General features: G+C 40.3%; 2 protein-coding genes across 2 annotated transcripts in view; one reads left to right on the top strand and one right to left on the bottom strand.

The window, feature by feature from the left end:
* The first annotated feature begins 2,334 nt into the window (after positions 1-2,334).
* Rbbp7 (RB binding protein 7, chromatin remodeling factor) lies at positions 2,335-19,965 on the top strand. Its single transcript, XM_057759061.1, is given in 13 exon segments — positions 2,335-2,385; positions 2,387-2,480; positions 2,761-2,905; positions 10,557-10,702; positions 11,253-11,426; positions 12,605-12,720; positions 13,584-13,744; positions 14,137-14,263; positions 14,364-14,441; positions 15,656-15,732; positions 17,518-17,575; positions 18,448-18,558; positions 19,287-19,965. Coding segments are annotated over 13 exon segments (1,407 nt in total). The 3' UTR covers positions 19,356-19,965.
* The window catches only part of Txlng (taxilin gamma), a 52,933-nt gene continuing 47,404 nt past the window's right edge, over positions 19,876-25,404 (bottom strand). The window contains exons 9-10 of the mRNA XM_057759059.1: positions 24,079-24,174; positions 19,876-22,744 (exon numbers count right to left, since the gene is read on the bottom strand). Coding sequence (XP_057615042.1) covers positions 22,406-22,744; positions 24,079-24,174 — 435 coding nt within the window. The 3' untranslated portion in view covers positions 19,876-22,405. The remainder of the gene's footprint in view (positions 22,745-24,078; positions 24,175-25,404) is intronic.

The raw sequence follows: 25,404 nt of genomic DNA, 5'->3' as shown, positions 1-25,404 counted from the left end.
GCAGAAAATGATTTTTCCATTTCCAAGTGTTTGAAATAAAAGAGAATATCTTGTGACCTGTGAAAAATACATCAAGTTCAAATTTCAGTGCCTATAGTTTTACTGGAAGATGGCCATATTTATTCATATTTTCTATGGCTATTGTGCTACAACACGGAAGACTGGCCCCTTTTTAAAGAAAAGGTTTGACCACCAGTGTTCTAGAACACGGAGGACACATGCTCTAACACCCTTCTAACCCGCCCCCTCTCCAACCACCCCCTCATCGTTAGTCACCGACAAGATTCTTGGAGCTGACATGGAGGGAGGGCGTTATAATAATGAATTGTACCACATAGGAAAACAGAGACCCAAGGCAGTAAATTTCTATATAAGGGAATATGACTGTTTCTGCCACATACTAGAGTAGCGTCTGAGTTTGTTTCCCGATCAGAAAAGAGGGCATCACCGCGGCATCTGCACACGGTTGCGTTTAAGCATGAAGGCACTTGGAAAGCTATCAAGGGAACAAATGTTCCGGGGGTGTTTCTGCAAGGAGAGCCTCTGCGACGAGATGTAGGACTGCGTTCCCTTTAAGCGTAGGCGCCGGGGCCCCTCTGCTCTGGCCCTAATTTTCTACTCTCCAGTCCCCTTTGGAGAGCATGTGGCTTTCTCTGCAACGCCCGCGCCCGCTCCCCCCCCCCGCCCGCCTTCGGGCAGTAAAGCTTGACAGCAAAGCAGAGCTCAGGTATGCGGACCTAGATTAGGCCAGCCCAGCTCTCCCCTGAGCAGGCAGCCAGCAGCGGGGTCAATATGGGACCCCTTCGGGGAACGAGAATGACTCAGCAGGGGCCTAGGCAGGAGCTGAGCTAGGAAAGCCTGGGCAGGCCCCAAATCCCCTGCAGCGCGAAGCCAACAAACCAGTATGTTAAGGACGCAAATAGGCGAACAAACAAAAAGTAATCTTAAGTCAGCGTTAGGCCACGGGCGGACTGGAGGCCTGCGCTATGGCAGGCTTCATATTTAGTTTAAAAGGCCGGCCCCGTTTAAGGCAGGAAACACAGTCCCCGCTAAAGGTCCCTTTCGTTTATGACAAACATTGCCGTGCTCAACTGGGGTCTCGAAACGGCTGGGTGCGCCCCTTTGAGGGGTGCAAACTGCGTGTCCGTGATTATCTGGGAGACTTTGCGGGCACTGTAATCTCTCGAGACTAGGAAACCATTTTCCTCGCTAGCTCTGAGATTGTGCTTTGCTAAAGCGGCAGCAGCTTCCCCACCCCCCTCGCACCCCCGCCGCTGCTGCCGCTTCCAGCAACCACGCCCCGCGGGCCCCAGGGCTCCTTGGCCCTGAGGCTCGCAGCCCCCGCGCAGCCAGCACACCGTGCTCCCATCCGCCCCACCCCCGCGCGGCCCCATCCGCCCCCGCAGCCAGCCCTGGGAGCCCGAGCAACGCCTCGCGCCTGCGCCTTGCTAACTTCCTGCCGCGGCCCGTCCCACCCACTCGGGAGAAGACCGCCCCCCGAAGCCGCGGAAAGCCCGCCCGCCGCCCGTGATTGGTCCGAGCGGTGGAGCCGTTGGCTCCCAGGCCCGCCTCCCCACCGCCTCTCCGGTTTCCCAGGGCGGATGCGCCTGCGCTCAGCTGCCTGGGCGGGCTGAAAGGCGCGGGTTGAAAAGTCTCGTTCCAAGTTTGGAGAGAGAGAGAGAGAGAGAGAGAAAGAGAGAGAAGAGCGTCTCAGACCTCGGTACCCGCAAGCGGGGAGGAGGCCGGAGAGAAGGACGCGGCGTCTGGGGAGAGCACCTAGGCAGCCCGACCGAGCTCACACCACCCGAGCTAGGAGCGCGTGACGTGCTTGGGAAAGGCAAGAGCGCCTGCGATCCGGGCTGCTCTTGGCTACCGAGACAAGTCCGAGGCGGCAAAGGGGGGCGAACGACCGCGACGCAAGATGGCGAGTAAAGAGAGTAAGGAGGCCCTGCGGGGCGACGGGCGGGCGCGCGAGGCCGCGGCACGCGCCGGCTAAAGGCGCGAATTGGCGTGAGGAACAGGGGGCGGGGCTGGATGCGAGGCTGGGCGCGCGCCTGGAGGGGGCCCGCTCGGGACGGGGCCTGCTGGCTCGGCGGAGGGCTGTGAGGACTTCCGGAGCTGGCCGCGGGGCCGAGGGCTAGGCCCCCTCCCCCACGCCGCCCCCTCCGCGGCCTAGGTCCCTCCCGCGCCCTTGGCTCGGGGTGGGGGGGCGGCGCGGGCGGACGCCGCCGATGGCCGCCAATCCTTCCGTGCGCATGTTCGCAGTCCATCTCGGGGTCGCGGCCCTCGTCCGTGTTGGGAGGGGGGTGGGGAGGCTCTGGAGCCCGCCGGACTATGGCTGCCGATGCTGGCAGGGTGGGAGCTGGGGCCTCCTCTGGAGCGGAGATGGAGGAAGCAGGCCTGTGGGGTTCTGTTGCACGTGGATCTGTCTATTCGAGTGGGTCGTGGCGCCCCTTTATATACAGGTCATCTTCGAACAGGTGCGAACAGCTATAAAAGGCTGAAATTCTCGATGTTAGATCAATTAATGACCCAGTTTGTTGAACGCAGAAGATACTGATCTTGAAAGTGGGGGGGGAAGCTTCCTGGTGTTAGTATTCTCTTCACTTTTTGGAAGAGCAGTTCGTGTGCTGCACATTATAGGTAAAAGGAAAGAATAGATAAGGTGTGGCCATTTCGAGGTGACCTCCAGTATCCGTATCCGTATTTTGACTTCGATCCTTCGCAGCCACTTAATTGTGGGCTTTCTCCAAATTTCAGTGTTTGAAGATACTGTGGAGGAGCGTGTCATCAACGAAGAATATAAAATCTGGAAGAAGAATACACCGTTTCTGTATGACCTGGTTATGACCCATGCTCTTCAGTGGCCCAGTCTTACCGTTCAGTGGCTTCCTGAAGTGACTAAGTAAGGGTTTCTGGCAACTTTTATTTTTGCTTAGATTTAACTGCTCTCTCTCTTTCTCTCTTTTTTCTGATTTTACATACAGTGGCAAGTGGTTTTTATGTTCAAAACTTAAGATTTCTGAGATTATTTCTGGCATAGAAATGTGGTATTGAAGGGAGAGACTGTTGTGAGACTACTGGTGTTTATAAGAAATGCTCAATATTTTGGCATTCCATGGGTTGTATTAGACCAGTACGATGTTTTCATACTCGAGAGGAAAGATTATATACATAGCAAAAGCTTGATGGATTTTTGGTAACTGAAACATTTATTTGATGCTTAAAACAAACACACACATACACACATAAAATCTAGCAAAGGAGAAACGAATTTGGCAATAGGTGATGAAAGAAACGGTTGTCATTTTTTTTCCGTATGGAATTTAGGTTGAGATTCTTAAGTGCTTGTCTCAAATATTTGTAAAATTTCTCTGGCATAATTGCTGATATTTACTGAGCACTCAGACGAGGACCTGGCAAATCTGAGGAGTTTAAGCCTCATAACGAAATATGATAGAGGTACATTTTATCATTCTAGATTTGCCAAAGAGGAAAAGGGCTGACAAGTAAAATACTATGCTCAAGTGTACACTACTGGTGATTGCCTGACTTACAAACCCGGGCTCAACCAACCCAAACCGGTTGACTCCAGAATCAAGGCACCGCCTGCATTAGATAACCTTTCTTATATAGGCATGTACCTTTTCCATAGTAATATGGCCACATACCTTAAAGTATATTGAGTTTCTGTGTTAAGAGTCTATAATTAGGATTAAATAAAACTGATATACAAGAAAGATTTTGTGACCAGTTGCAAAAGGAAGCTAATTTGAAGTAAAGTTACTTGTAATGGCTACATTCCATACATGAACATTGAATTAACAAATGGGGGCTTACTGTCTCATAAATCTGTGGTGCTTTTTATTTGCAAGTTTTTTTAATACTAAAAGTTCATTTTAAAATCTAAATGTACAGGGGCTGGAGAGATGGCTCAGCAGTTAAGAGCATTGCCTGCTCTTCCAAAGGACATGAGTTCAATTCCCAGCAACCACATGGTGGCTCACAGCCATCTGTAATGGGGTCTGGCCTGCAGGCATACACACAGATAGAATATTGTATACATAATAAATAAACAAATATTTAAAAAATAATAAAATTTTTTTTAAAAAGTCTAAATGTACAGATGTGGGAAGAGTTGGGAATGGCTAAATAATGGGGACTTATAGGCATTAATTTTTTTTTCAGCGCTGTGGGTTAGTCAAACCCAGGGCCTTAGCATGGTAGGCAAGTGCTTTGTGGCTGAGCTGTTTTTGAGCAGATTCTAAAATAGACTGAGGACTGTTAGTGTTGCTCAGCATAATGGTACTTGCCTCTATGCCCGAGGACCTGCATTCAGTCTCCAGAACTCACATGATAGAATTGATTCCTGCAAGTTGTCCTCTGATCTTCACATGCACACTGTTACAGAGATACACATCCACACAATAAGTAAATGAGTAAATAGTATAAAAAGTAGATTGAAGTGGGTGTGGTGACACATGGCTGTAATTCCAAATTATAAGCCTGCCTGAGCTACATTGTAAGACTCGGTTTCCAAAAAAAAAACCCAAAACAAAACAAAGGGCCAGAGAGATGGTTCTGCGGCTAAGAGCACTGGCTGTTCTTAAAGAATACCTGGGTTTGATTCCCAGCACCTACCTGGTATCTCATAACCTTCTGTAATTCAGGTTCCAGGGATCTGATGTCCTTTTCTGACTTAATGCAGGTCTGAGGCATGCATATGATGACCAGAAATATATGTAGTCAAAATATTCCTATGTGCCAGGTGGTGGTGATGCACACCTTTAATCTCAGTACTCAGGAGGCAGAGGCAGACGGATCTCTGAGAGGCTAGCCTGCTCTACAGAGGTTGTTCCAGGACAGATAGGGCTGTTACATAGAGAAACCCTGTCTCAGAAAAACAAACAAAACAAAACATTCGTATGCTTAAAATCAAATAAATCTTAAAAAAAATTAAAAACAACAAAAAATCATGAGCCTATATACAAAAGTATCCAGTTTCTTTGGAATTGTGTTGCATTTTTCTTTTTTGTCTTCCTCTTAATCAGGACTTAATTATTGGCAATTAAAGGTTCTTCTTAAACCTTTTTTACTTAACTACAGCATAATAGAAAAGAATGGGGACTTTAAGGTCAGAGACTTGGGTTTGAATCTTGACTCTGCTTATTAGCTTTGTGTGCTAAGGCAGGTTGTTTAGACTCATCTACCTTAGTTGTCTCATCTACACATAACTGAAGATGTTAGTATCAGCTTACGTACATTTGGGGGAATTAAATATAGTCTTGTATTTTAAGTGTCTTGTGTAGAGTAAAAACACAGTTACGTGATGACTGATGTTGATTCTCCTACCTCATCCTGTTTTTAATTTATTTATTTTAAAGACAGGGTCTTACTATGTTGCCCTGGCTGGCCTGAAACTCACTGTATAGATAGACTAGTCTAGAAGAACTAGATATTCCTGCCTCTGCTTCCATAATGCTGGGATTAAAAGTGTGCCTGGCCTATTTAGACATTTTTTTAAATATTTATTTATTGTGTATATGATATTCCGTCTGTGTGCATACCTGCAGGCCAGAAGAGGGCACCAGACCTCATTATAGATGGTTGCGAGCCACCATGTGGTTGCTGGGAATTGAACTCAGGACCTTTGGAAGAGCAGGCAATGCTCTTAACCTCTGAGTCATCTCTCCAGCCCCTGGAGGCATTTTTTTTTTGAGACAGGGCTTCTCTGTGTAACAGCCCTGGCTGTTCTGGAACTTGCTCTATAGACCAGGCTGGCCTCAGATTCACAGAGATCCACCTTCCTCTGCTTCCAGAGTGCTAGGATTAAAGGCTTGTAGCAACACCGCCTGGTGTTCAGAAATAATTTTACAGGTTGAAATACCTCTTTATTTGGACTTCAGCAAAAGCTTTTTTTTTCTTTTTTTCTATTTTTTTTTTTAAGATTTATGTGTATACAACATTCCATCCATGTATGCTTGCATGCCAGAAGAGGGTGCCAGATCTCATTACTGGTTGCTGGGAATTGAACTCAGGACCTTTGGAAGAGCAATCAGTGCTCTTAACCTCTAGCCATCTCTCCAGCCCCAAGCTTTTTTTTTTCTTTAGACATGGTCTCACTATGTAGCCCTGACTGGCCTAAAACTGCCTGTCTGTCTCTAGAGTGCTGAGATTAAAGACTTGTACCATCATACCCAGTAAACACTGCTTAATGTTACCTATGATGCATTTTACTTAAAAGTTTTAAAAAATAATATACACTGAATATTCCTTATGAAGTGTTTAGGACCAGAATCTGCATTTGGGAGAGTTTTATTTGCATATACTTAATGAGTTATCTTGAGGATGGGACCCAAATCTATATATAGCCTAAAAATAATTTTACACTATTTTTAATTGAGACAGTTGTCAGCTGTTATGTGGGTGCTGGGAATTGAACCTGGGTCCTCTAGAAGAGCAGTCAGTGCTCTTAATCACTGAGCCATCTCTCTAGCACCAAGAAAAAGATTTTTAGCCGGACAGTGGTGGCGCACTCCTTTAATCCCAGCACTCGGGAGGCAGAGGCAGGCGGATCTCTGTGAGTTCGAGACCAGCCTGGTCTACAAGAACTAGTTCCAGGACAGGCTCCAAAGCCACAGAGAAACCCTGTCTCGAAAAACCAAAAAAAAAAAAAAAGAAAAGAAAAAGATTTTTTTGAAATGGTTTCACTAGGTAGTGCTGGCCTAGAACTTGCTATGTAGATTAAGCTGACCCCACTCAGAGTGCCGCCTGCCTCTGTTTCTCAAGGGTTGGAATTAAAAGCATGCACCACCATGGTCTGACTTTAAAGTGTTATTTGTGTAGAAAGAATTTGTGAGATCAAATTGTGGGGTGTTCAAAGGCTTGAAAATTATAAGAAAATGAAAGGCACATGAATTGTTGAATTTTGAGGGCTGCTGTGTGCTGCTTTGTGGGATTTTATTTTGAGGGTATGAACTGACTTGTACTGTATCACCATATACAGTGGTGGAAATACTGGCTGATTTTTACAAAATGCCTGTCTTCTTTGAGTAACAAGACCCCATTTTACCTCATGTGTCCTTCTGCCTATATTCAACATGCTTTCTAATAATTACTTTGACTAGCCCAAATGATTTAGCTTTTTATTTTTATTTTTTTCAAATTTATTTATTTTTATTTATTATGTATACAATATTCTGTCTGTGTGTATGTCTGCAGGCCAGAAGAGGGCACCAGACCTCATTACAGATGGTTGTGAGCCACCATATGGTTGCTGGGAATTGAACTCAGAACCTTTGGAAGAGCAGGCAATGCTCTTAACCACTGAGCCATCTCTCCAGCCCCGATTTAGCTTTTTAAAAAGTGTTTATAACCGGACTGTGGTGGCGCACGCCTTTAATCCCAGCACTCGGGAGGCAGAGGCAGGAGGATCTCTGTGAGTTCAAGACCAGCCTGGTCTACAAGAGCTAGTTCCAGGACAGGTTCCAAAGCCACAGAGAAACCCTGTCTTGAAAAACCAAAAAAAGAAAAAAAAAGTGTTTATAAACTTAGGATTGAATCTAGCAACATTTAAGGCAAGCACTTTACCACTGAATTATATTCTTGTCCTTTGTTAAAAAAATTCTTAAGTAGCAATGCGTACATAAATATATAATGTTCAAAGTAGATCCCCTTCCATGTTACATACTTCTAATTGCCCCTTCCCTAACAGAGGCAGCTGTTTTCAATTTCTTGCCCATCTTTACAGACTATAGAAGTACATTATCCTTTGTTGTTTTTGTGTTTTGGTTTTGTGTTTTTGTTTTCTTTTGGTCTTGAAGATTGAATCCAGGGCCTGGAGATTACTAGTCAAGCACTCTACCACCAAGCATTATTCTTAGACTTAAAAAAAAATGCATGTGGTTTTCATTTTGAAATATAGTCTCAGTAGTTGGGGGTGGCCTTGAAAGTAGAATCCTTCTGCCACCTCGCTTTTGAGTAGCTAGGTTAACAAGACCTGGCTTTGTTATCTTTTTTTTTCTTTTTGAGACCATCGAACCCTCAAACTTACCATGAAGAATGGGTGACCTCTACCTTTCACTTCCTGGGATTTATTTTGTATGGTAGCAAGTTGTTTTTATTAAAGAATGTATTGGAAAGCCAATCTTGGTGGTGCACAACTTTAATCCCAGTACTTGGGAGGCAGAGACAGGAAGATCTCTGAGTTTGGGGACATCCTGGTCTACACAGACGCCCTCTCAAAAATCAAAAATATATTGGAGACTCTTCTATCACTATGCTAACACCCATTCTTTATAAGGATACCACACAATTTTATTTATGAATACAGTTTATGTCTTTGTTTCCTTGTTGATAAATGTTTAGGTTGTTTTCACTCTTGCTGCTACAAACAGTGCTGCAAAAAACAGCCTTGTAATAGAGCACATTTTAAACTTGAGAAAGGGTCTCACTGTGTGGCTTTGGCTGCCCTGAACCTCATTATGTAGACCAGTGAATGGGTCCTCAAATTCCCAGAGATCTGCCTCAGCCTTGGAGTTTTGGGATTAAAGGTGTGCACCACCACACCCAGCATAGATAGTTTTATCAGTGCCTTTGAGTTTATCCAATATTGAGGAAAATAATGTAAGTTTAGGAAAGTAGGTTGTGTTTTTAAAGATGGAGATAAAAGGGGAAAAAATCCCTATGTAATAATCAAGTCATGTTAAAACTGAAATATTTGCATTTGATTCAAGAGAAAAATTTTAAGATTCCTCTAGTTTAGCCTCTTAGAAAGATTGTACAATAAACAAAGCTGTCTATCTACCTGCTTTAATTTACCTACTGGTCTTCGTTTTCTTCTTTAACCCCACTTAAATAGTCACTTTTTGTTGTTTTCTTTTCCAAAATAATTCCCTTATGAGATATATTTAAGATCATTTTCATTTTAAGTTACTTCCCTGTAAAGGTTTTAATTTGTCCCAAGATTTCCTAAAGCACATTATTTTACTACCCACCCGAACACTAGAAATTGAACCTAGAGTTTCATGCATAGGAATCAAATACTGTACTACCAAGCTAAATCTTTTTGCTTTGAATCAGGGTCTTTGTTTAGTTATGCACACTTACCTTTGAACTCATTACATGGTCCTATAGGCCTCAGTTTGTGATCATCCTGTCTCAGCAGCCTGAATAATTGAGATTATAGATGTAGACCACCCAGCTCTATAGCCTAAATTATCTGCTATTTTTGCTGAGTAAAAATAAGTGTGTACATGCCTATCTCCGCATTTTTGGCTTACTGTGTGTGCATCAACTAAAACTTAACCCCCAAAGTAACTAACTACTGCTTAGCTATGGCTACCTATTCTGTTCAGGCGTTGCGTATGTTTTACCATAAGCCAAACTTTACCTTGTTGGAACTTAATTTTGTAACTTACTACTAAATAACGTGTAGACATAACCTCCAAACCTTTTGTTATTAAAAGTCACTGATACCTTTGTAGAAGTGAAATTTAGGAATAAATAGATAAACGGCCTAACTTGAATGGTGTTGGGGCCTAGAGCCCTGCTTCTATGTGGGACCATGGTACATGGTTAAAAATTGCTGTTCTAGATAAGACAAATGGGAAAGCATTGTTGATATGTAGCAACACAAAAATCACTGTTTGGATCAAGGTCCAAGAGGCATTGGGAAGTTTTTCAGCTTCAAGGTCAGTTTCCCTAGAACAAGGTAACAAAAACAGTAACATTGAGAATTTTCATCGCATAGGCATCATAAACACAAATAAGTGGTTTTATATCTTGCCATTTGCACTTAGGCTAATTTTTAGGTGAAGAAAATGAGACCAGAGGGAGATTGTGCTTTAAACAGTTGTATATAGCTAGTTCTAGTTTGAACCAGGATATAAACACATTTTTCCTGAATTAACACTTTACTCATTCTATTTTACCTCATTGTCTCTTACTGGGAAAAAGAAACATCTAGCTTATTAAATGTCAGCTATGTTAAAATGTATCTAGGGGGCTGAAGGTATAATTTGAGTAGGAAGCTGGAATATATGTGTATATGGACTATGATGTAGATGTTGATGTGTTTGAGGAGTCGATCTGTCTTCAGAGTGCTGCTCTAGGAAAGGTAGCATTTATGATGGTAATTGAGGCCAAGGAAGATAACTTTTCAGTGGGGGGAGAAAAAAAACAAACCCTCTTCATAAAGAACATTTTCATATATTTGAAAGTATGAGGATAATAAAACTGGTAACTAGATGGGAAGCAGGTTTATAGTTGGTCCTCTATATATTTCTTTTTTTTTTTTGGTTTTTCGAGACAGGGTTTCTCTGTGGTTTTGGAGCCTGTCCTGGAACTAGCTCTTGTAGACCAGGCTGGTCTCGAACTCACAGAGATCCGCCTGCCTCTGCCTCCCGAGTGCTGGGATTAAAGGCGTGCGCCACCACTGCCCGGCCTCTATATATTTCTTAAAGAAATTTTAATGTATTTTGAGGAAAACAGACTGAATTTGTTAGTAACTGAAAAATTTGTATAGAGTTGGTGTGACTTTTTTTTCTCCTAAACAGACCAGAAGGAAAGGATTATGCCCTTCATTGGCTAGTGCTGGGCACTCATACATCTGATGAGCAGAATCATCTGGTGGTTGCTCGAGTTCATATTCCCAATGATGATGCACAGTTTGATGCTTCCCATTGTGACAGTGACAAGGGAGGTGGGTATCCTGCACATTCCGATATTGATGACCAAGAAAATATTCCTTCAAAGCATGTATATTAAAATTTTATGCTGTTAGCTTTAGGCTTAGCAATGTAACTTTAAAGAACTATTCATGCAGCATGTATGTCAAGTTTTCACAATAACATTTACAGGATTTAAAAATTTGGATCATAGTAAATTGGTTAAACACATTATGGTATGTTTTAAAGTATTACTCAGCAATTTAAAATGAGAAAAAAACTATATGCAGTGGTACAGAAGGTGAGATTTTTGTCAGTGATCACATCTTAACAACTGAAAGACTAGTTTGTTTTAAAAATTTAATCCATGGTAGAACTATATTAACTTCTATGAGGTAGATATCAGTATAGTGCAAATGGGCTTTGAGAATAAATTTCATGTGGCAGGAAGCCTATATTTTGGAGATTTTCTTTTTCTCCTCAATTTGTGTTCTATTTTGTCAGTAAAAACTGTTGGATTGATTGAATTATGCGACTTATGAGTTTTAATTCTGACTGTATGTTTTGTTTGTTTCCGCACTCTAGAATTTGGTGGCTTTGGTTCCGTAACAGGAAAAATTGAATGTGAAATTAAAATTAATCATGAAGGAGAAGTAAACCGTGCTCGTTATATGCCGCAGAATCCTCACATCATTGCCACAAAAACACCATCTTCTGATGTATTGGTTTTTGACTATACAAAACACCCTGCTAAACCAGGTATGTAATAATAAAGCCAGGCCATTACTTAAATTAACATCTTTTTTATTCAGTATGGTAATATTTTAAAAATCATTTCAAGTACTACACTATGGAGACTGAAGAGATGACTCAGCAGCAGTTAGGAACTCTGGTTTCTCTAACAGAGAATCTGGGTTTGATTCTCAGCACCCACATAGCACCTTACAGCCTCTGTAACTCTAGTTCTAGTGGCTCCAACATCTTTTGGCTTCTGGGCACCACATATGTATGTGACATAGACGTACAAACAGACTAAACACCTATACATAAATAAATAAACAAACTAAATAGTATACTGTCTTAATATTTAGGTTTACAAATTGGGGAATCCTATAACAATCTACAAGTTTGTGTAATTCACCAGAAGAATCTTACAGCAGGTTACTTGCAGATGTGGTTTATTACAGCAAAGGATCCAGAGCAAACGCAGAAAAAAAAAGAGCATTAGTCAGGTAGATAGGCAGTAGATAAGTCTCTAGAGAACATAAACAGGCTTCTGAGTACTTTTTTTTTTTTTTTTTTTGGTTTTTCAAGACAGGGTTCTGAGTACTTTTTAGGGTTAAATGGGACACACTTTTTCCATAGCAGAAAACCACAGGAATAAGTGCTAAGTGACTGTCCAGAGAAGCCTGTTTAAGTCCCAGGGTCTGGAGTTTCTAATGGAAATCTGGTCACAGACTCCATGTACATTCATGGTAATGAAAACCAACAGCTTCAACAGTGAAATTAGATGAATCCTTTTGATAGACAGTCCTACAACAAATTGCTCCAGCATGCCTTCACTGCTCTGAGCATGTCACATTCTGAGAGATTGGCCAAGGGTCATTCATGGATGGTTTCAGGCTACCCCACAGATATGCAAGGACTAAATGACTGGCAAGATCTCCTATGTTAGATATATTTCTAAAAATTGCCTTTGGGTGAGAATATGGGGTTGCTAATACACTGATTTATGGGATAGATGTAGTTTTCAACATTTTTATGTTGGTGATATTAAAATTTCCAAAATCAGTCAAAGCAGTTGTAGGTTAGATGTGCTCCTTATTCTTATAGAATTGTTACGTGGCTCACTGAGTGAAGGAGTCTGAAACTTGGCTCTTACCAAGTCTGATAAACAGATAACTTAGTGGTTAATTTGTTTTCTTTATTTCTCTTAGATCCAAGTGGAGAATGTAATCCTGATCTTAGATTAAGAGGTCACCAAAAGGAAGGCTATGGTCTTTCTTGGAATTCTAATTTGAGTGGACATCTCCTGAGTGCATCTGATGACCATGTAAGAACCATGCTTTTCTTAATCTGCCATATCTTATATTAAGAGTAAAAGAGTCATAGACAGATCTAAGCTAAAGGATCTCTGTATAGATGCAAAATTTTCTAAGATAATGCCATACATTGTTGTGTTAACATTTTTCTAGGTTTTAAGACAATGGCTGCAGACTACTCTGTTAGAGTCTTAGGATATCACAAAGCTCTTTGAAGATTGGAGGGGTACCATTGTTTAAAAGAAGACTGGCAGATTAACTTTTTATATTTATTATTTAAGTGTAAAACTCAACAGGTTTTATTTTGTTCAAAAGTTGTGTATTCATTGTTACTAATATTAGACTATTTTCATTAGTCCCCAAATGAAATTCCACAGACGTTAAGCAGTTACTCCTTGCTAAGTCCTGCTAACAGCAGCTGTAGCTAACCCACTGTGGCCTATGGCCTCCTAAACCATAAACTTTGACAGGTTTACAGTGCAATATTTCCTTCCTGTGGAGTGGGCCTCTCACATACAAATAAAATAAAGTGGTTAGTCACTTCTGTAACAATCTTGCCACTATTGCACCAGTATGTACATCTTGCCTTGGTATGCAGAATTCAGAGCTGAATAAGATTGTTAATGACTTTTACCCTTCTGGAACCAGGGTGGAGGTGGAAGGCTAGCCAACAAGTAGTAAAAGCTTCTGGCTCAGTTCCAGTTTGATGTCTCTATCCTATAACCATAGGCCATATTGTCTTCAACATTAGGATCTTACCATTTAGTTCTGGTTGACAATAAATCACAGTAGCAATTCTCTGTTTGGTTAAATAAGATGCTAACTTTTAAATCTGACAATTTTATAACTTTAGTTCTTTTTCCTTCTCCCTTAGACTGTCTGCCTGTGGGATATAAATGCAGGACCAAAGGAAGGCAAAATTGTGGATGCTAAAGCTATCTTTACTGGCCACTCAGCTGTTGTAGAGGATGTGGCCTGGCATCTGCTGCATGAGTCCTTGTTTGGATCTGTTGCTGATGATCAGAAACTTATGATGTAAGATGGAAGGTTCAGTGGAACCATGATGGGTGGCTATAGAGCTGCATTAAAATCATTGAACACTTTGTTCATAAGTAACTACTGACACGAGAACAATATACTGAAATTTGACAAGGCTAATTATTACATTATTCTGTAGTCTGTTTTTTGTATACCTAAAATAGGCAATTAAGATTAGAAATCCAATAAAAAGGACCTAGAAATAATTGCTCTAGTTGTTTTCTGGAGGTTTAAAATATGTCATTTAGTAGTCAAAATCTAAATTGCCAGATGTGTATGGTTTGTGTACTTGTGAATGGGTGAGCACATCAGAGCTTGTGCAGAAAGGAATAAGCCTCTCCTGAATCAAGCATTTGGGAGCTATAAGTGTTGTATGCCTTGTGTTTCAGATGGGACACCAGATCCAATACTACTTCTAAGCCAAGCCATTTGGTGGATGCACACACTGCTGAGGTCAACTGCCTCTCATTCAATCCCTACAGCGAGTTTATTCTAGCAACTGGCTCTGCGGATAAGGTTTCATGGTCCTCCCCCTCCTTTATAGTGTTTACCAAGCCCTGTTATTTTGTACTTTATGTATTATAGAAGTCATTTTCATTTGGTTTCTTCTCTATAGACTGTGGCTTTATGGGACCTGCGCAATCTAAAACTAAAACTCCATACCTTTGAATCGCATAAGGATGAAATTTTTCAGGTATGTGACATTCTTTTTGAAAATTTTAAGGGTATTCTTAAAATTTTTTTATTTATAATTTTGTGCATTTATATGGGCATATACATGTTGTGGGGGTCAAGATAGCTTCAGAGAAGTCAGTTTTCTCCTACTACTATGGGATCTGGTTGGTGAACTCAAATTTTCAGGAATTTTTTTAAGATTTATTTATTGTGTATACAGTGTTCTATATGCCTGCAGGCCAGAAGAGGGCGCCAGATCTCATCTTGGATGGTTGTGAGCCACCATGTGGATGCTGGAAATTGAACTCAGAACCTTTGGAAGAGCAGCCAGTGCTCTTAACTTCTGAGCCATCTCTCCAGCCCAGGGGTTTTTGTGTGTGTGTGTGTGTGATAAGCACTTTTATTCATTAATCTGTCTTGCCAGCCCAGTTCTTTGATGTCTTTTTGTCAGGTTATAGTGACTTTTTTAGTGTTTTTTTTTTTTTTCCCTAAGATAGGGTTTCTCTCTGTAAATTTGGGTATCATGGAACTCATTCTGTAGATGAAGCTTACCTTGAACTCATAGCTCTGATTGCCTCTGCTTTCCTAGTGCTGGGATTAAAGGTGTATGCTATCACTACCTGGCAATTTTTTTCTTTGATTTGGTGGGTTATTGGACATTAAGTTCTTGTCAAAGTTTCCTCTTGGTTTTACTATATGTAAAACTATCGGGATAATGGATTTTTGTTGCTGCCATTGTTTTTGAGAAGCCCCGCCCCCCATCCAGAAGTAGAAGAAAAATTTCAAGAACAGAGTCAGTTTGAAATGTATGTTCTTCAGTTTAAGAGTGACACTGTGGTGGCTCCACTAGCAAAAAAGGTCTTATACAGGGCTTTAGAATAGAGGATTATGGGTTAGGACACACTGAATAGTTTTAAAAGTTTCATAAATGGTTATGGGCCTGAAAAGGTTTTCTTAAGTTTCTACCTGAGTTCTTTGGTACTAGAGAATTTGACTTTTTTGGGTGCAGGCTGGGGGGCAAGGTCCTCTAAGAGATAGGAGATGGAGGTAAGTGGTAGAGGAAGCACAAAGCATTGGGTTAAGAACCATCAGGGTGGTGGTTAGGGGTCACTTGAAAGCCTTGGGCCTGAAATGGACATAGAATGTGAAGTGGGGAAATAGGGTTTAGAATGATAGCTACAAACAAAGGAACAGAGAACTCTTTAAATAAGTTTTTGAAATATCTATTGCTAGGTTCACTGGTCTCCACATAATGAAACTATTCTGGCTTCAAGTGGTACTGATCGCCGCCTGAATGTGTGGGATTTAAGGTAATGGAGGATCTTGTGATGAGGTACTGCACAAATGTGCTAATCTGACAGATTACATAATAGAACTCAAACCAGGAAAGCCATTTGCTAGTCCAGCTTCAATAAGCTTAACTACCTAAGAGTTTTTGTTCTGTAATATAAAAGTAAATCAGCAAATAAGAAATTGCTCATGAGTATTGTGCCTCTGTGTGTGTATGTGCAGCACATGCATGCCAGGTGCCCACAGAAAGCAGTAAAACAGCATCAGTTCCCCTGTAACAAGAATTTTGGATAGTTGTAAACCATCACTATGTAGGTCCTTGGAAGTAAACTCTTGTTCTGCATGGGCAGCAAGTGTTTTTATTGTTTGAATTCATTACTATTATTTATTATTATTATTATTATTTTGGTTTTTTGAGACAGGGTCTCTCTGTAGCTTTGGAACCTGTATTGGAACTCGCTCTATAGACCAGGCTGGCCTCAAACTCAGATCTGCCTGCCTCTGCCTCCCGAGTGCTGGGATAAAGGCATGCGCCACCACTACCCAGATCAATAAGTGCTCTTAACTACTGAGTCACCTGCAGCCCTGAATTTTGTTGCTGCTCAAGTTTGAAACTTTGATATATGTGTTTTGCTAATTAAAACACCTTTTTGCTGCACATGACTAGGAATGATGTAGTTCAGTGAGATAGCTAGCATATAAAAGGCAATGGGTTCAGTCTCTAGCACCACAGTCATTAAAATATTGACTATATCTCATTGGAATCACATAGCATATGAGCAGAATTAATTGTGTTTGTGTGTGTTGGGGTCTTGTGTAGCCCAGACTGGCCTCAAACTCCTGATATTCCTGCCTTCCTCTTCCAAGTGCGATGATCATAGGCTTCCACTACTATGCTCAGGCCAGAGGCTGCAATAGACAACCACAAGTTCAAAGCCGTCTTGGAACTACATAATCTGACCCTGTCTCAAACCAACAAAGAAAATTTAATTTGAGGGGCTAACTCAAAAAGAAGATTTTTTTTTTTTTTTGTCTACCATGTGTGGGACCCTGGGCTCAAGCCTATCCCGCCCCAAATTCATGACATACCATTCTTTGTCTTATACATTGCATAGCCAAAAGCTGCTATATTGTTAGACATATATGATGGCTAGAATGCAAAAGGCCAAAAGAATATAGAGGCTGTACATTACTTTTGTATATGTATGAATTGTGATGCATCATTACCACAGTTAAAATATTGAAGGAATTTTAAGCTAATGTTTATTATGAGCAACATTTCTCCATTCTGCAACTTTAATTATGAATGGCTCCAGCTCATTTCCAGGCAATAAACCACAATACTACAATAGAAAAATAATCCTAAGTCAGTGGTTCTCAACTTTCTCAACCTGTATGTTGTGGACCCCAATCATAAAATTATTTTTGCTGCTATTTGATAACTATAATTTTGCTATTGTCATAATGTAAATATCTGCTTTCCGGTGGTCTTAGGAGACCCCTCTGAACCCTGAGGTTAAGAACCACTGTCCTAAGTAATTCTCATAGAGAAATACTTTTTTAAAAAAGATTTATTATATATACAACATTCTGCCTTCATGCCTGCCCGCACACCAGAAGAGGGCAACAGATGGTTGTGAGCCACCATGCGATTGCTGGGAATTGAACTCAGGACCTCTGGAAGATAAGCCAGTGCTCTTAACCACTGAGCCATCTCTCCAGCCTGAGAAATACTTTTATAATGGATGGGTAGATAAAACTTCATGGAAAACTTTTTGATGATGAATGTTTTATTCTCTTAATAGTAAAATTGGAGAAGAACAATCTGCAGAAGATGCAGAAGATGGGCCTCCAGAGCTCCTGGTATGTATTAGGTTAAATATCAGATGCATACTATATTTCTCATTAGTTTATCTCAGGAATGGGTCAAACTTTTTGTTCTTCTGATGAAGCGATTCCTCTAAGTCCTAATATGAAGTATATTGGGCACAGTGGCCTTTTTTGTTCTGTTTTTTTTCGATACATACTTTCTCTGTGTAACAGCCCTGACTGTCCTGGAACTTGCTCTGTAGACCAGGCTGGCCTTAAATTCAGATCTGCCTCTGCCTCCCGTGTGCTGGGATTAAAGGTGTGCACCATCACCGCCTGACCTGGCACATTGCCTTCTTAAGAGGTAATCTCTTGTAGAAAATAAGATCCCTCCTTGGGTATTTCTTGGGAAAGTTCATTGCTGCAGTTTGGATCTTAAGAGTCTTAGTATTTTTTTTAAGAAAGGAGAGGAAGAGTGGCTACTGTTAAAGAGGGCTAGAGAACAACCAGGAAATTTCCTTGGTTAGGCCCATAAAAGAGTACATGATCATACATGTTGGAAATGCTTGGTTACAGGAAAATGTTTTTATTATAGGCAGAGGCCAGAGAACTTAGGGATGAAATGTCCTATCTGCTACTTAAGATATGAATAACTTGCTTGAGCTGTTTGAATGTGTGGGCACATGTGTGACTAAAACATAGCAAAATACTATTAGGTATTCACTGTAGTATTCTAGTCCTTTTTCTGAAAGTTTGGAATTTTTTAGAATACTGGGGGTGTGAATCAATTACAGAGGCCATGTCACTCTAACTCTAAATTGTGGGGCAGCCTAAGAAGGCTTCTAGAAACTATTTTAAAGTCTTGAAAGTTTTACAATAGGAAAGGATATGAAATCAAGACTTTCGTGTTTTTTTTTTTTTATAAGTTTATTCATGGAGGACACACTGCCAAGATTTCAGACTTCAGCTGGAACCCCAATGAACCTTGGGTCATTTGCTCAGTGTCTGAAGATAACATCATGCAGATATGGCAGATGGTGAGTTGAAATATTTTTTTCATAACTCTTGTAAAACTGTTTCACTGGTGGTAGAATGTAATAGAAATCTTTTATTGTTTAGGTATAGTATGGGAACAGTTTAAAGAAACCTTTTCTGAGCCTGGAAAATGGCTCAGGGGGTAAAGCACTTCCTTCCCAAACCATATGACCTAATAATATCATTCCCTGAAGTAAAAGTGGAAGGAGAGAACCAACTCCACAAAGTTGTCTTCTTACTGCCACACCTTCACAGAGTAGTAATAGTTAAAATTCCTAAACCTTTTCCATTTTAACAACATACCATTTTATCCACACATTCATATAAGTAAACATGCACAACATCTGCTTCACATTTGTCATGAACTGTCAGCGGGAGCCTTGACATTGATTGTTCTGGTCTCTGGTATCAGTGCAGTCACAAGAATATGGGAGGAAAATGTTAAGGTGTTCAAAGATGTTGAGAGTTTTCTAATGAGGAACACTAAATATCTGACTTTTCTGAGTTAACCACTGCTCCCTTGGAAAAAAATTTAGAAAATGCCTTTTCTGAACAGTGATTAAATAGTAATAGTGTGTGGGTGACTAAGTTTGTCTAGGGAACTTATATATTGACAAATAACTTAAAGGGTACTTACTGAACACTAAAGCAAATTGACAGTAAATTTTAAAATGTATATTCACAGATATAAATTCTGTTTTTACCTGTGAATTTATTTGGTTATCTCCAGGCTGAAAATATTTACAATGATGAAGAGTCAGATGTCACTACATCGGAACTGGAGGGACAAGGATCTTAAACCCAAAGTATGAGGTGTTTCTATTGAATGTATTGCGCCAGAAAAGGCATTGTATAGTAGGAAATGTAAGTGGGATGGCTTATGGCGTTCTTTACCCTCTGATTCTAGCACTTTCAAGTGAGCTGTTGCGTATTGTATCATATTGTAGCTATTAGGGGGAAAAAAAAGGAATGTTGCTTAAGAAAGGACATTATTGTTTTAAAATACATGTTGCTGGGTATTGCCTTTGATTCAATTGTTTTAAGTCCTCATTTTCGCAAACTTTTAAGTGCTTGCTGAAGTCCCCAAATATGCAAGATAACTTTTACACTTTTTCCTTTCAACACTTCTTGATTGGCTTTGCAGAAATAAAGTTTTAAAATAAAGTTTGTTTTGTTCTTTTAGAAGCTGGGAATGGGTGGATGTATGTGCACGCTCCCATACATATCTCCTCCAGAAGAAATAGGTAAAATTATTCCTTTGGATTTGTACGCAATCAAGGCCACATGGGCAACCAAAGAATACACGAAAGCTGTTAAATTCATCATACATATTTACTTAATCTATACAGAATCGAGTAGATAAAATCAGATTCACGTTAGTGAAAAATCTCTACAAAATGTATTTGAAAAGCAAAACAAGACTGCCTCTTAACAATTCATATCCTCATGAAAGACGTGGGCTGTAAAAATAAAGCAGTGTGTTTAGCACAAACTAGAAGATATCTGCATCATTTTTTCACAGTTATTTCCATCTACAGTCTGAAAGAGGTAGATTTTTCTGCAACACCTGAGAATTGAATTGTGATAACCAGGTGTGTAATAAAGGCAGTTGCATACATAACTAAAAAATATTGGTCTCAAGACCAGGAAATGTACTTCTACAAGTCTGAGGATGAAATGGCCTGATACCCAAGACCCAAGTTTTCGCTACATTTTGGGGTCTATTGCCACTATAAATATACATCAAGATTGCATGGTAGTGCACCAAATGCAGTAAGTGAATTCAACATTTAAACCTTTTCTGGGCCAGCCTAGTAGCATTACAGTGTTCTAGATTATGGTAGATACAGGGCGTGCTACAAAGCCACAACACTGGGCTGGTGAGGTGATCACTTTAAGGGAGGGTATCCTTCTCTGAGGTCCCATTTGTTTTTATACACAGAGGAATGGGAGGAGGAAAGATTCTGAATACATTACCAGACAGAATCCCTGTCCTCCAAACATCTAGCTAAAAATGCACGTAAGCCAAAAGCAGCAGGCCAGGACTGTTAGTCACATTGCTTTATAAAGCCCTTGAAAATATGCAACAGGTTCAAGATTTACAGTCTTCCACACAGGACAAGCACCACAAAAAATGTGGCAGGCTACACACGTGGCTTAATAAAATGTTAAGAGCTGTGTATCCAGCAGACTTATGAAATGTGATCATTAGCAATAATTTCAAAGTAGATTATATTTCTGATATACCTTCAGGGGAAATGATCCAGTATTTCTACTAGCTGAAGGTGGGAGAATATTTATGAGGCTATTGGAAGGGATTGTTCTTGTTTCTGATGAACTGACAATAATAATCAACTTTATGAATTTCTTCTACTGTCTGACCCCTTGATTACATGACCAATGTGGAATAGTTTTAAAAAGATACTCTATTCCTGGGACTGTTTTCTATTTTTGGACAGTTTTCAAATTCTTTGAATCCAGTTCAGACCATGAATGTCACAGGAGTTTACAGATAAAACTTTTAGCAAAGAGAAATGGAGTTTATTCAGTCCAGTAAGCAATTCAACAAGTGTCAGTCTGAAAGATTTGCTGAATAGAATGTGGTGTGTGTTACTTGAACCTTTTGAAAAATTACTTTATAAAGCATTTCATTGCAAATTATACCAAAATAATAAAGACCTTCTAGTAGTTTGCATGGCTGAGCCACATTCAACACTGAGAAAACAAAAAGAACTAAGACATGTTTTGCTTAGTTTTGAAATTCCCCAATTTAAAGTATAGAAACATTAATACTGGTTTGTTTTAAATGACAACATCTAAGAAAAGAGAAATGAACCAGAAAGCTTATATAAGTTAGAGTTCATTTTGACTATGTAAACAATCTGCCAAAGTCTTCCCAAGATAAAAAAAAAATGCTGGTTCCAGTGTTTTTTTACTTTGGAAACTAAATGTTTTAGTTAGTGCTGATTCGTAATTTAAATTTTCTTTCTGGAAACAAAGTGCTTTGCTGATGGAACTTGTAGGGACTGAAAAAAAGCTTAATAGGAATTTATTCTTGTTCTAAACTCAGAAAGCACTGCAAGGAAGAGCAGTTTTCAAAGAATAAGCTTTTTGTGGGAAATGGAGAACATGTACATAAACCACCACCATCTACTACAGTAATCATCAGGCAGTCCAAATTAATTTCACATGTGGTACATTCTATCCCCAAATCAGCACAATATGACTACTTTTAGTCACAGAAACATTGTCTGTTCATTCAATACTTTGCCTATTTTGTTCACAAGTAACATCTTTATATATGTTCTGTCAGAACTTCAAGGTTATGTGGTCATCTCAATTTGTCAAGTAAATCAAGAAAAGCTAATTTGAATGAAAAATGCTAAGCTTGTTTTTTACATGTTCCCCCTTTAAATAGGCTATTAAGCAAAGGTAATCATCTTGGTATTTTCCTTTGTATTAAGGGGCCAAAATGCTTAAATTAAAATTGTTTTCACATCAAGGAACCATCATGAGAACATAGTTCCTTTAATGGCCCTGTCTTGAATGATATTTTAGTTGGGAAAATTAGGTGCAAGGAGCAGAAAGAGAGAGGACAAAGCAATGAAAACATGCACTCCAACAAAGGGGAAAATGAGGCAGATGTGCAACATAGGTGAAGGAAATTTATAGATTAAAACTATTCCAAACTGCTAAGCAGCCTCCTGTACCACATAAGTCCAGTAGTTCTAAGAAAATACAGATATGGTAGAAAAAGTAAGAAAATTTTCACCACAAAACCAATAGTTACTACTAACAGAGGAAGTTATACACAAAATATATCTCTCAATACAGTGATCACATTTCACCCTAGTCAACTGACTCAATGCCTTGCGCAGAACCTGAAGATGAGGGCTTTTGTGCAGCACTTCTTCTCTCACTCACTGACTTGGCTTTGGCCCTAGCCTCCAAGTGCATTCCCAGGGCTCTTCTTGAAGTGTTCATCTCCTTGAATGAATCCAGGGTAGCACAGGGCTGCATCGCAGGTGCCACCAAGTCCCCATCTGCTGCTTTGATAGAGACCTGCTCTTTCAGGACTTCGACCTTCTCGTTGAGCTCATTTCTCTCTGTCTGAAGAGCCCTGCACAGCTTCTCTAACCGTTCCAGTTTTATTTGAAAGGCCTTGTACTCTTTATCACGGACAGTTTTCTGTTGGTTTTTTTTTTTTGTCAAATGAAAAACAAAACCAGTCGACAGTTCCATAACCTCATTAAATATAAATTAGGTGTTGTTTTTAAACAAAAATAACTGCACTGAACCACATTGGTAACTACCTGGTATTGTTTATTATATATGTCTAGTTTAGAAACCTAATACTCTTAAGTTTTCATGCCTTGATTGTCTGTGCTATCTATCTATCTATCTATCTATCTATCTATCTATCTATCTATCTATCTATCTATCTATCTATCTATCTATCTATCTATCTATTTTTGGTTTTTCGAGACAGGGTTTCTCTGTGGTTTTGGAGCCTGTCCTGGAACTAGATCTTGTAGACCAGGCTGGTCTCGAACTCACAAAGATCCGCCTGCCTCTGCCTCCCAAGTGCTGGGATTGAAGGCGTGCGCCACCACCGCCCTCCCGGCTTGTGCTATTTAATAATAATGGCTTTAGATTCTGTTTCTTAAAAGTAGATGAAATCCCCTTAACTTGAAATGTCACATTAACTTTAAAGAAATTGAAGGTAGTTATCAAAGACTTGCAAAACTAGGATTACTTAGAACAATAATTTGTTTTTCACACATGATTTCTCTTTAGCCCTGGCTGTCCTGGAACTGACTCTGTAGACCAGGCTGGCTTTGATGTACTTGCCTCCCAAGTGTTGGGATTAAAGGCAGGTGTCATCACTGCCTGGCAGAATAAGATTCTTATACACATATGCTCTAACATTGTGCAGTCCTGTCAAATTTATGATGTGTAGTGACTGCAAGCAATACATTTTCACTTGGAACATGGCCAAAAAGTATTTTTTTTTTTTTCAGGTAGAAAGGCATTCGGGGTGTTTGCTGGTAGTCATACTAGGAAGTCCAACGAATGAGCTTCCCTAGGCCTGGACAATGCATCAGCACCTCTCAGTTGATTTTGTTTTAGTCTCTCAAGATAAGGTCTCACCATGTAGCTTTGACTGGCCTCAAACTCGTAGAAATCCTCCTGTCTCTGACTCCTGAGTGCTGGTAAGGTGTGCACCGCCAAGCCCAGTCATCTTTTAGCCATTCTTACAAGTGCTTGACCTAACTTAGACAGTCAGCACCTTTGGCTGGGACCTAGTAATCCTGGCATTTTATAGCAAGAATTATTATAAATTCAAGTTTGAGAAAATATTGTCTCAGAGGATGCTTGTATTAGCTGGGCAATAAATAAAATGTTTGATCATTCAGGACTCTACCACTATGCAACTACGACGAAAGGCATCAGTCTACTCAGTAACTATCGTACCCTGCGCATAAGTAATGACACATCCTAATCTCAGGGAACCATCTTACCTCTTCAGCCATCTGGAGAAGTGCTTTATTATTGTTTTCCCATTTGGTGCGCCATACCATTGTCTCTTTTTCCAGTTTTTTAATTTTCTTTGTCATCTGTGAATGAACATAATTCAACTTTAAAATCCTAAATTACCAGTTAAATTTTCCTCATATATGTGACTGTTTAGACTGCATGTATGTCTGCACAACATGTGCCTGGTGCTCTCAGGAAGTGAAAAGAAGGCATCAGATCTCCTAGAACTGGAGTTATGGATGGTTGTAAGCCAGCCACCGTGTGGATGCTGGGAACTGAACTCGCATACTCTGCAAGAACAAGTAAGCTTAACTGAGCCATCTCTCCTGGGCTTAATTTAATTCCATTTCTTTTTTTTTAAATATTTATTTATTTATTTATTATGTATACAATACTCTGTCTATGTGTATGTCTGTCTGCAGGCCAGAAGAGGGCACCAGACCTCATTACAGATGGTTGCGAGCCACATTTTGGTTGCTGGGAATTGAACTCAGGACCTTTGGAAGAGCAGGCAATGCTCTTAACCACTGAGCCATCTCTCCAGCCCCTTAATTCCATTTCTTATCCTACCAGCTGTCCTATCAAAAAAGCTTTAACATTGCTTCCCTCTCTGCCTTTGCCTCACTGAGCTGTTACAAGAATCAATCATTTGTGAATTAGAAGCGGTGGAATTTAATTAATACAAATTAAAGTTATGTTTTAGTTATCTTCATAATTCATTCTACCTTGAATTTTGCTAAAGATAATAAAGTAGACCCAAAAGAATCATAGGAACATTTTTGGGGTGTGTGTGTAGCATTGACTGGGCTGGACTCTGATTGCCTATGCCTCTGGATTGATAGGACTAAAGGCATGTAATATGCCTGGGCAAAGGAAAATTCCCCCCCCCCCCGACAGGGTTTCTCTGTGGTTTTTTGGAGCCTGTCCTGGAACTAGTTCTGTAGACCAGGCTGGTCTCGAACTCACAGAGATCCGCCTGCCTCTGCCTCCCGAGTGCTGGTATTAAAGGCGTGTGCCACCACCGCCTGGCAAAGGAAAATTCTTAAGCCTCTGCTACAAGAAAAGTTGAGAATGAGATTTATCTACGCTTATCAATTGGTCACATTCTCAGTATTCCAGCTGTGATTTTCAAGTCAGAACACTGAGCCTCAGGTGCTATTAAGGGAAACAGAACAAGGCAGACCAGATGCTTTCTACTGGTAGCTAACACAAATTAGGACAAAGGTGGTGGAAAGAGCTCATGGAAGAACTGGGTTGAGTACTGACCCACAGTGATCTGTATTTTTCCATCCCACAGGATCTTCCACAAG

The sequence above is a fragment of the Chionomys nivalis genome, chromosome X, assembly GCF_950005125.1.
Source record: "Chionomys nivalis chromosome X, mChiNiv1.1, whole genome shotgun sequence".
Lineage (NCBI taxonomy): Eukaryota > Metazoa > Chordata > Mammalia > Rodentia > Cricetidae > Chionomys > Chionomys nivalis.
This window is presented reverse-complemented; position numbering and strand designations above follow the sequence as displayed.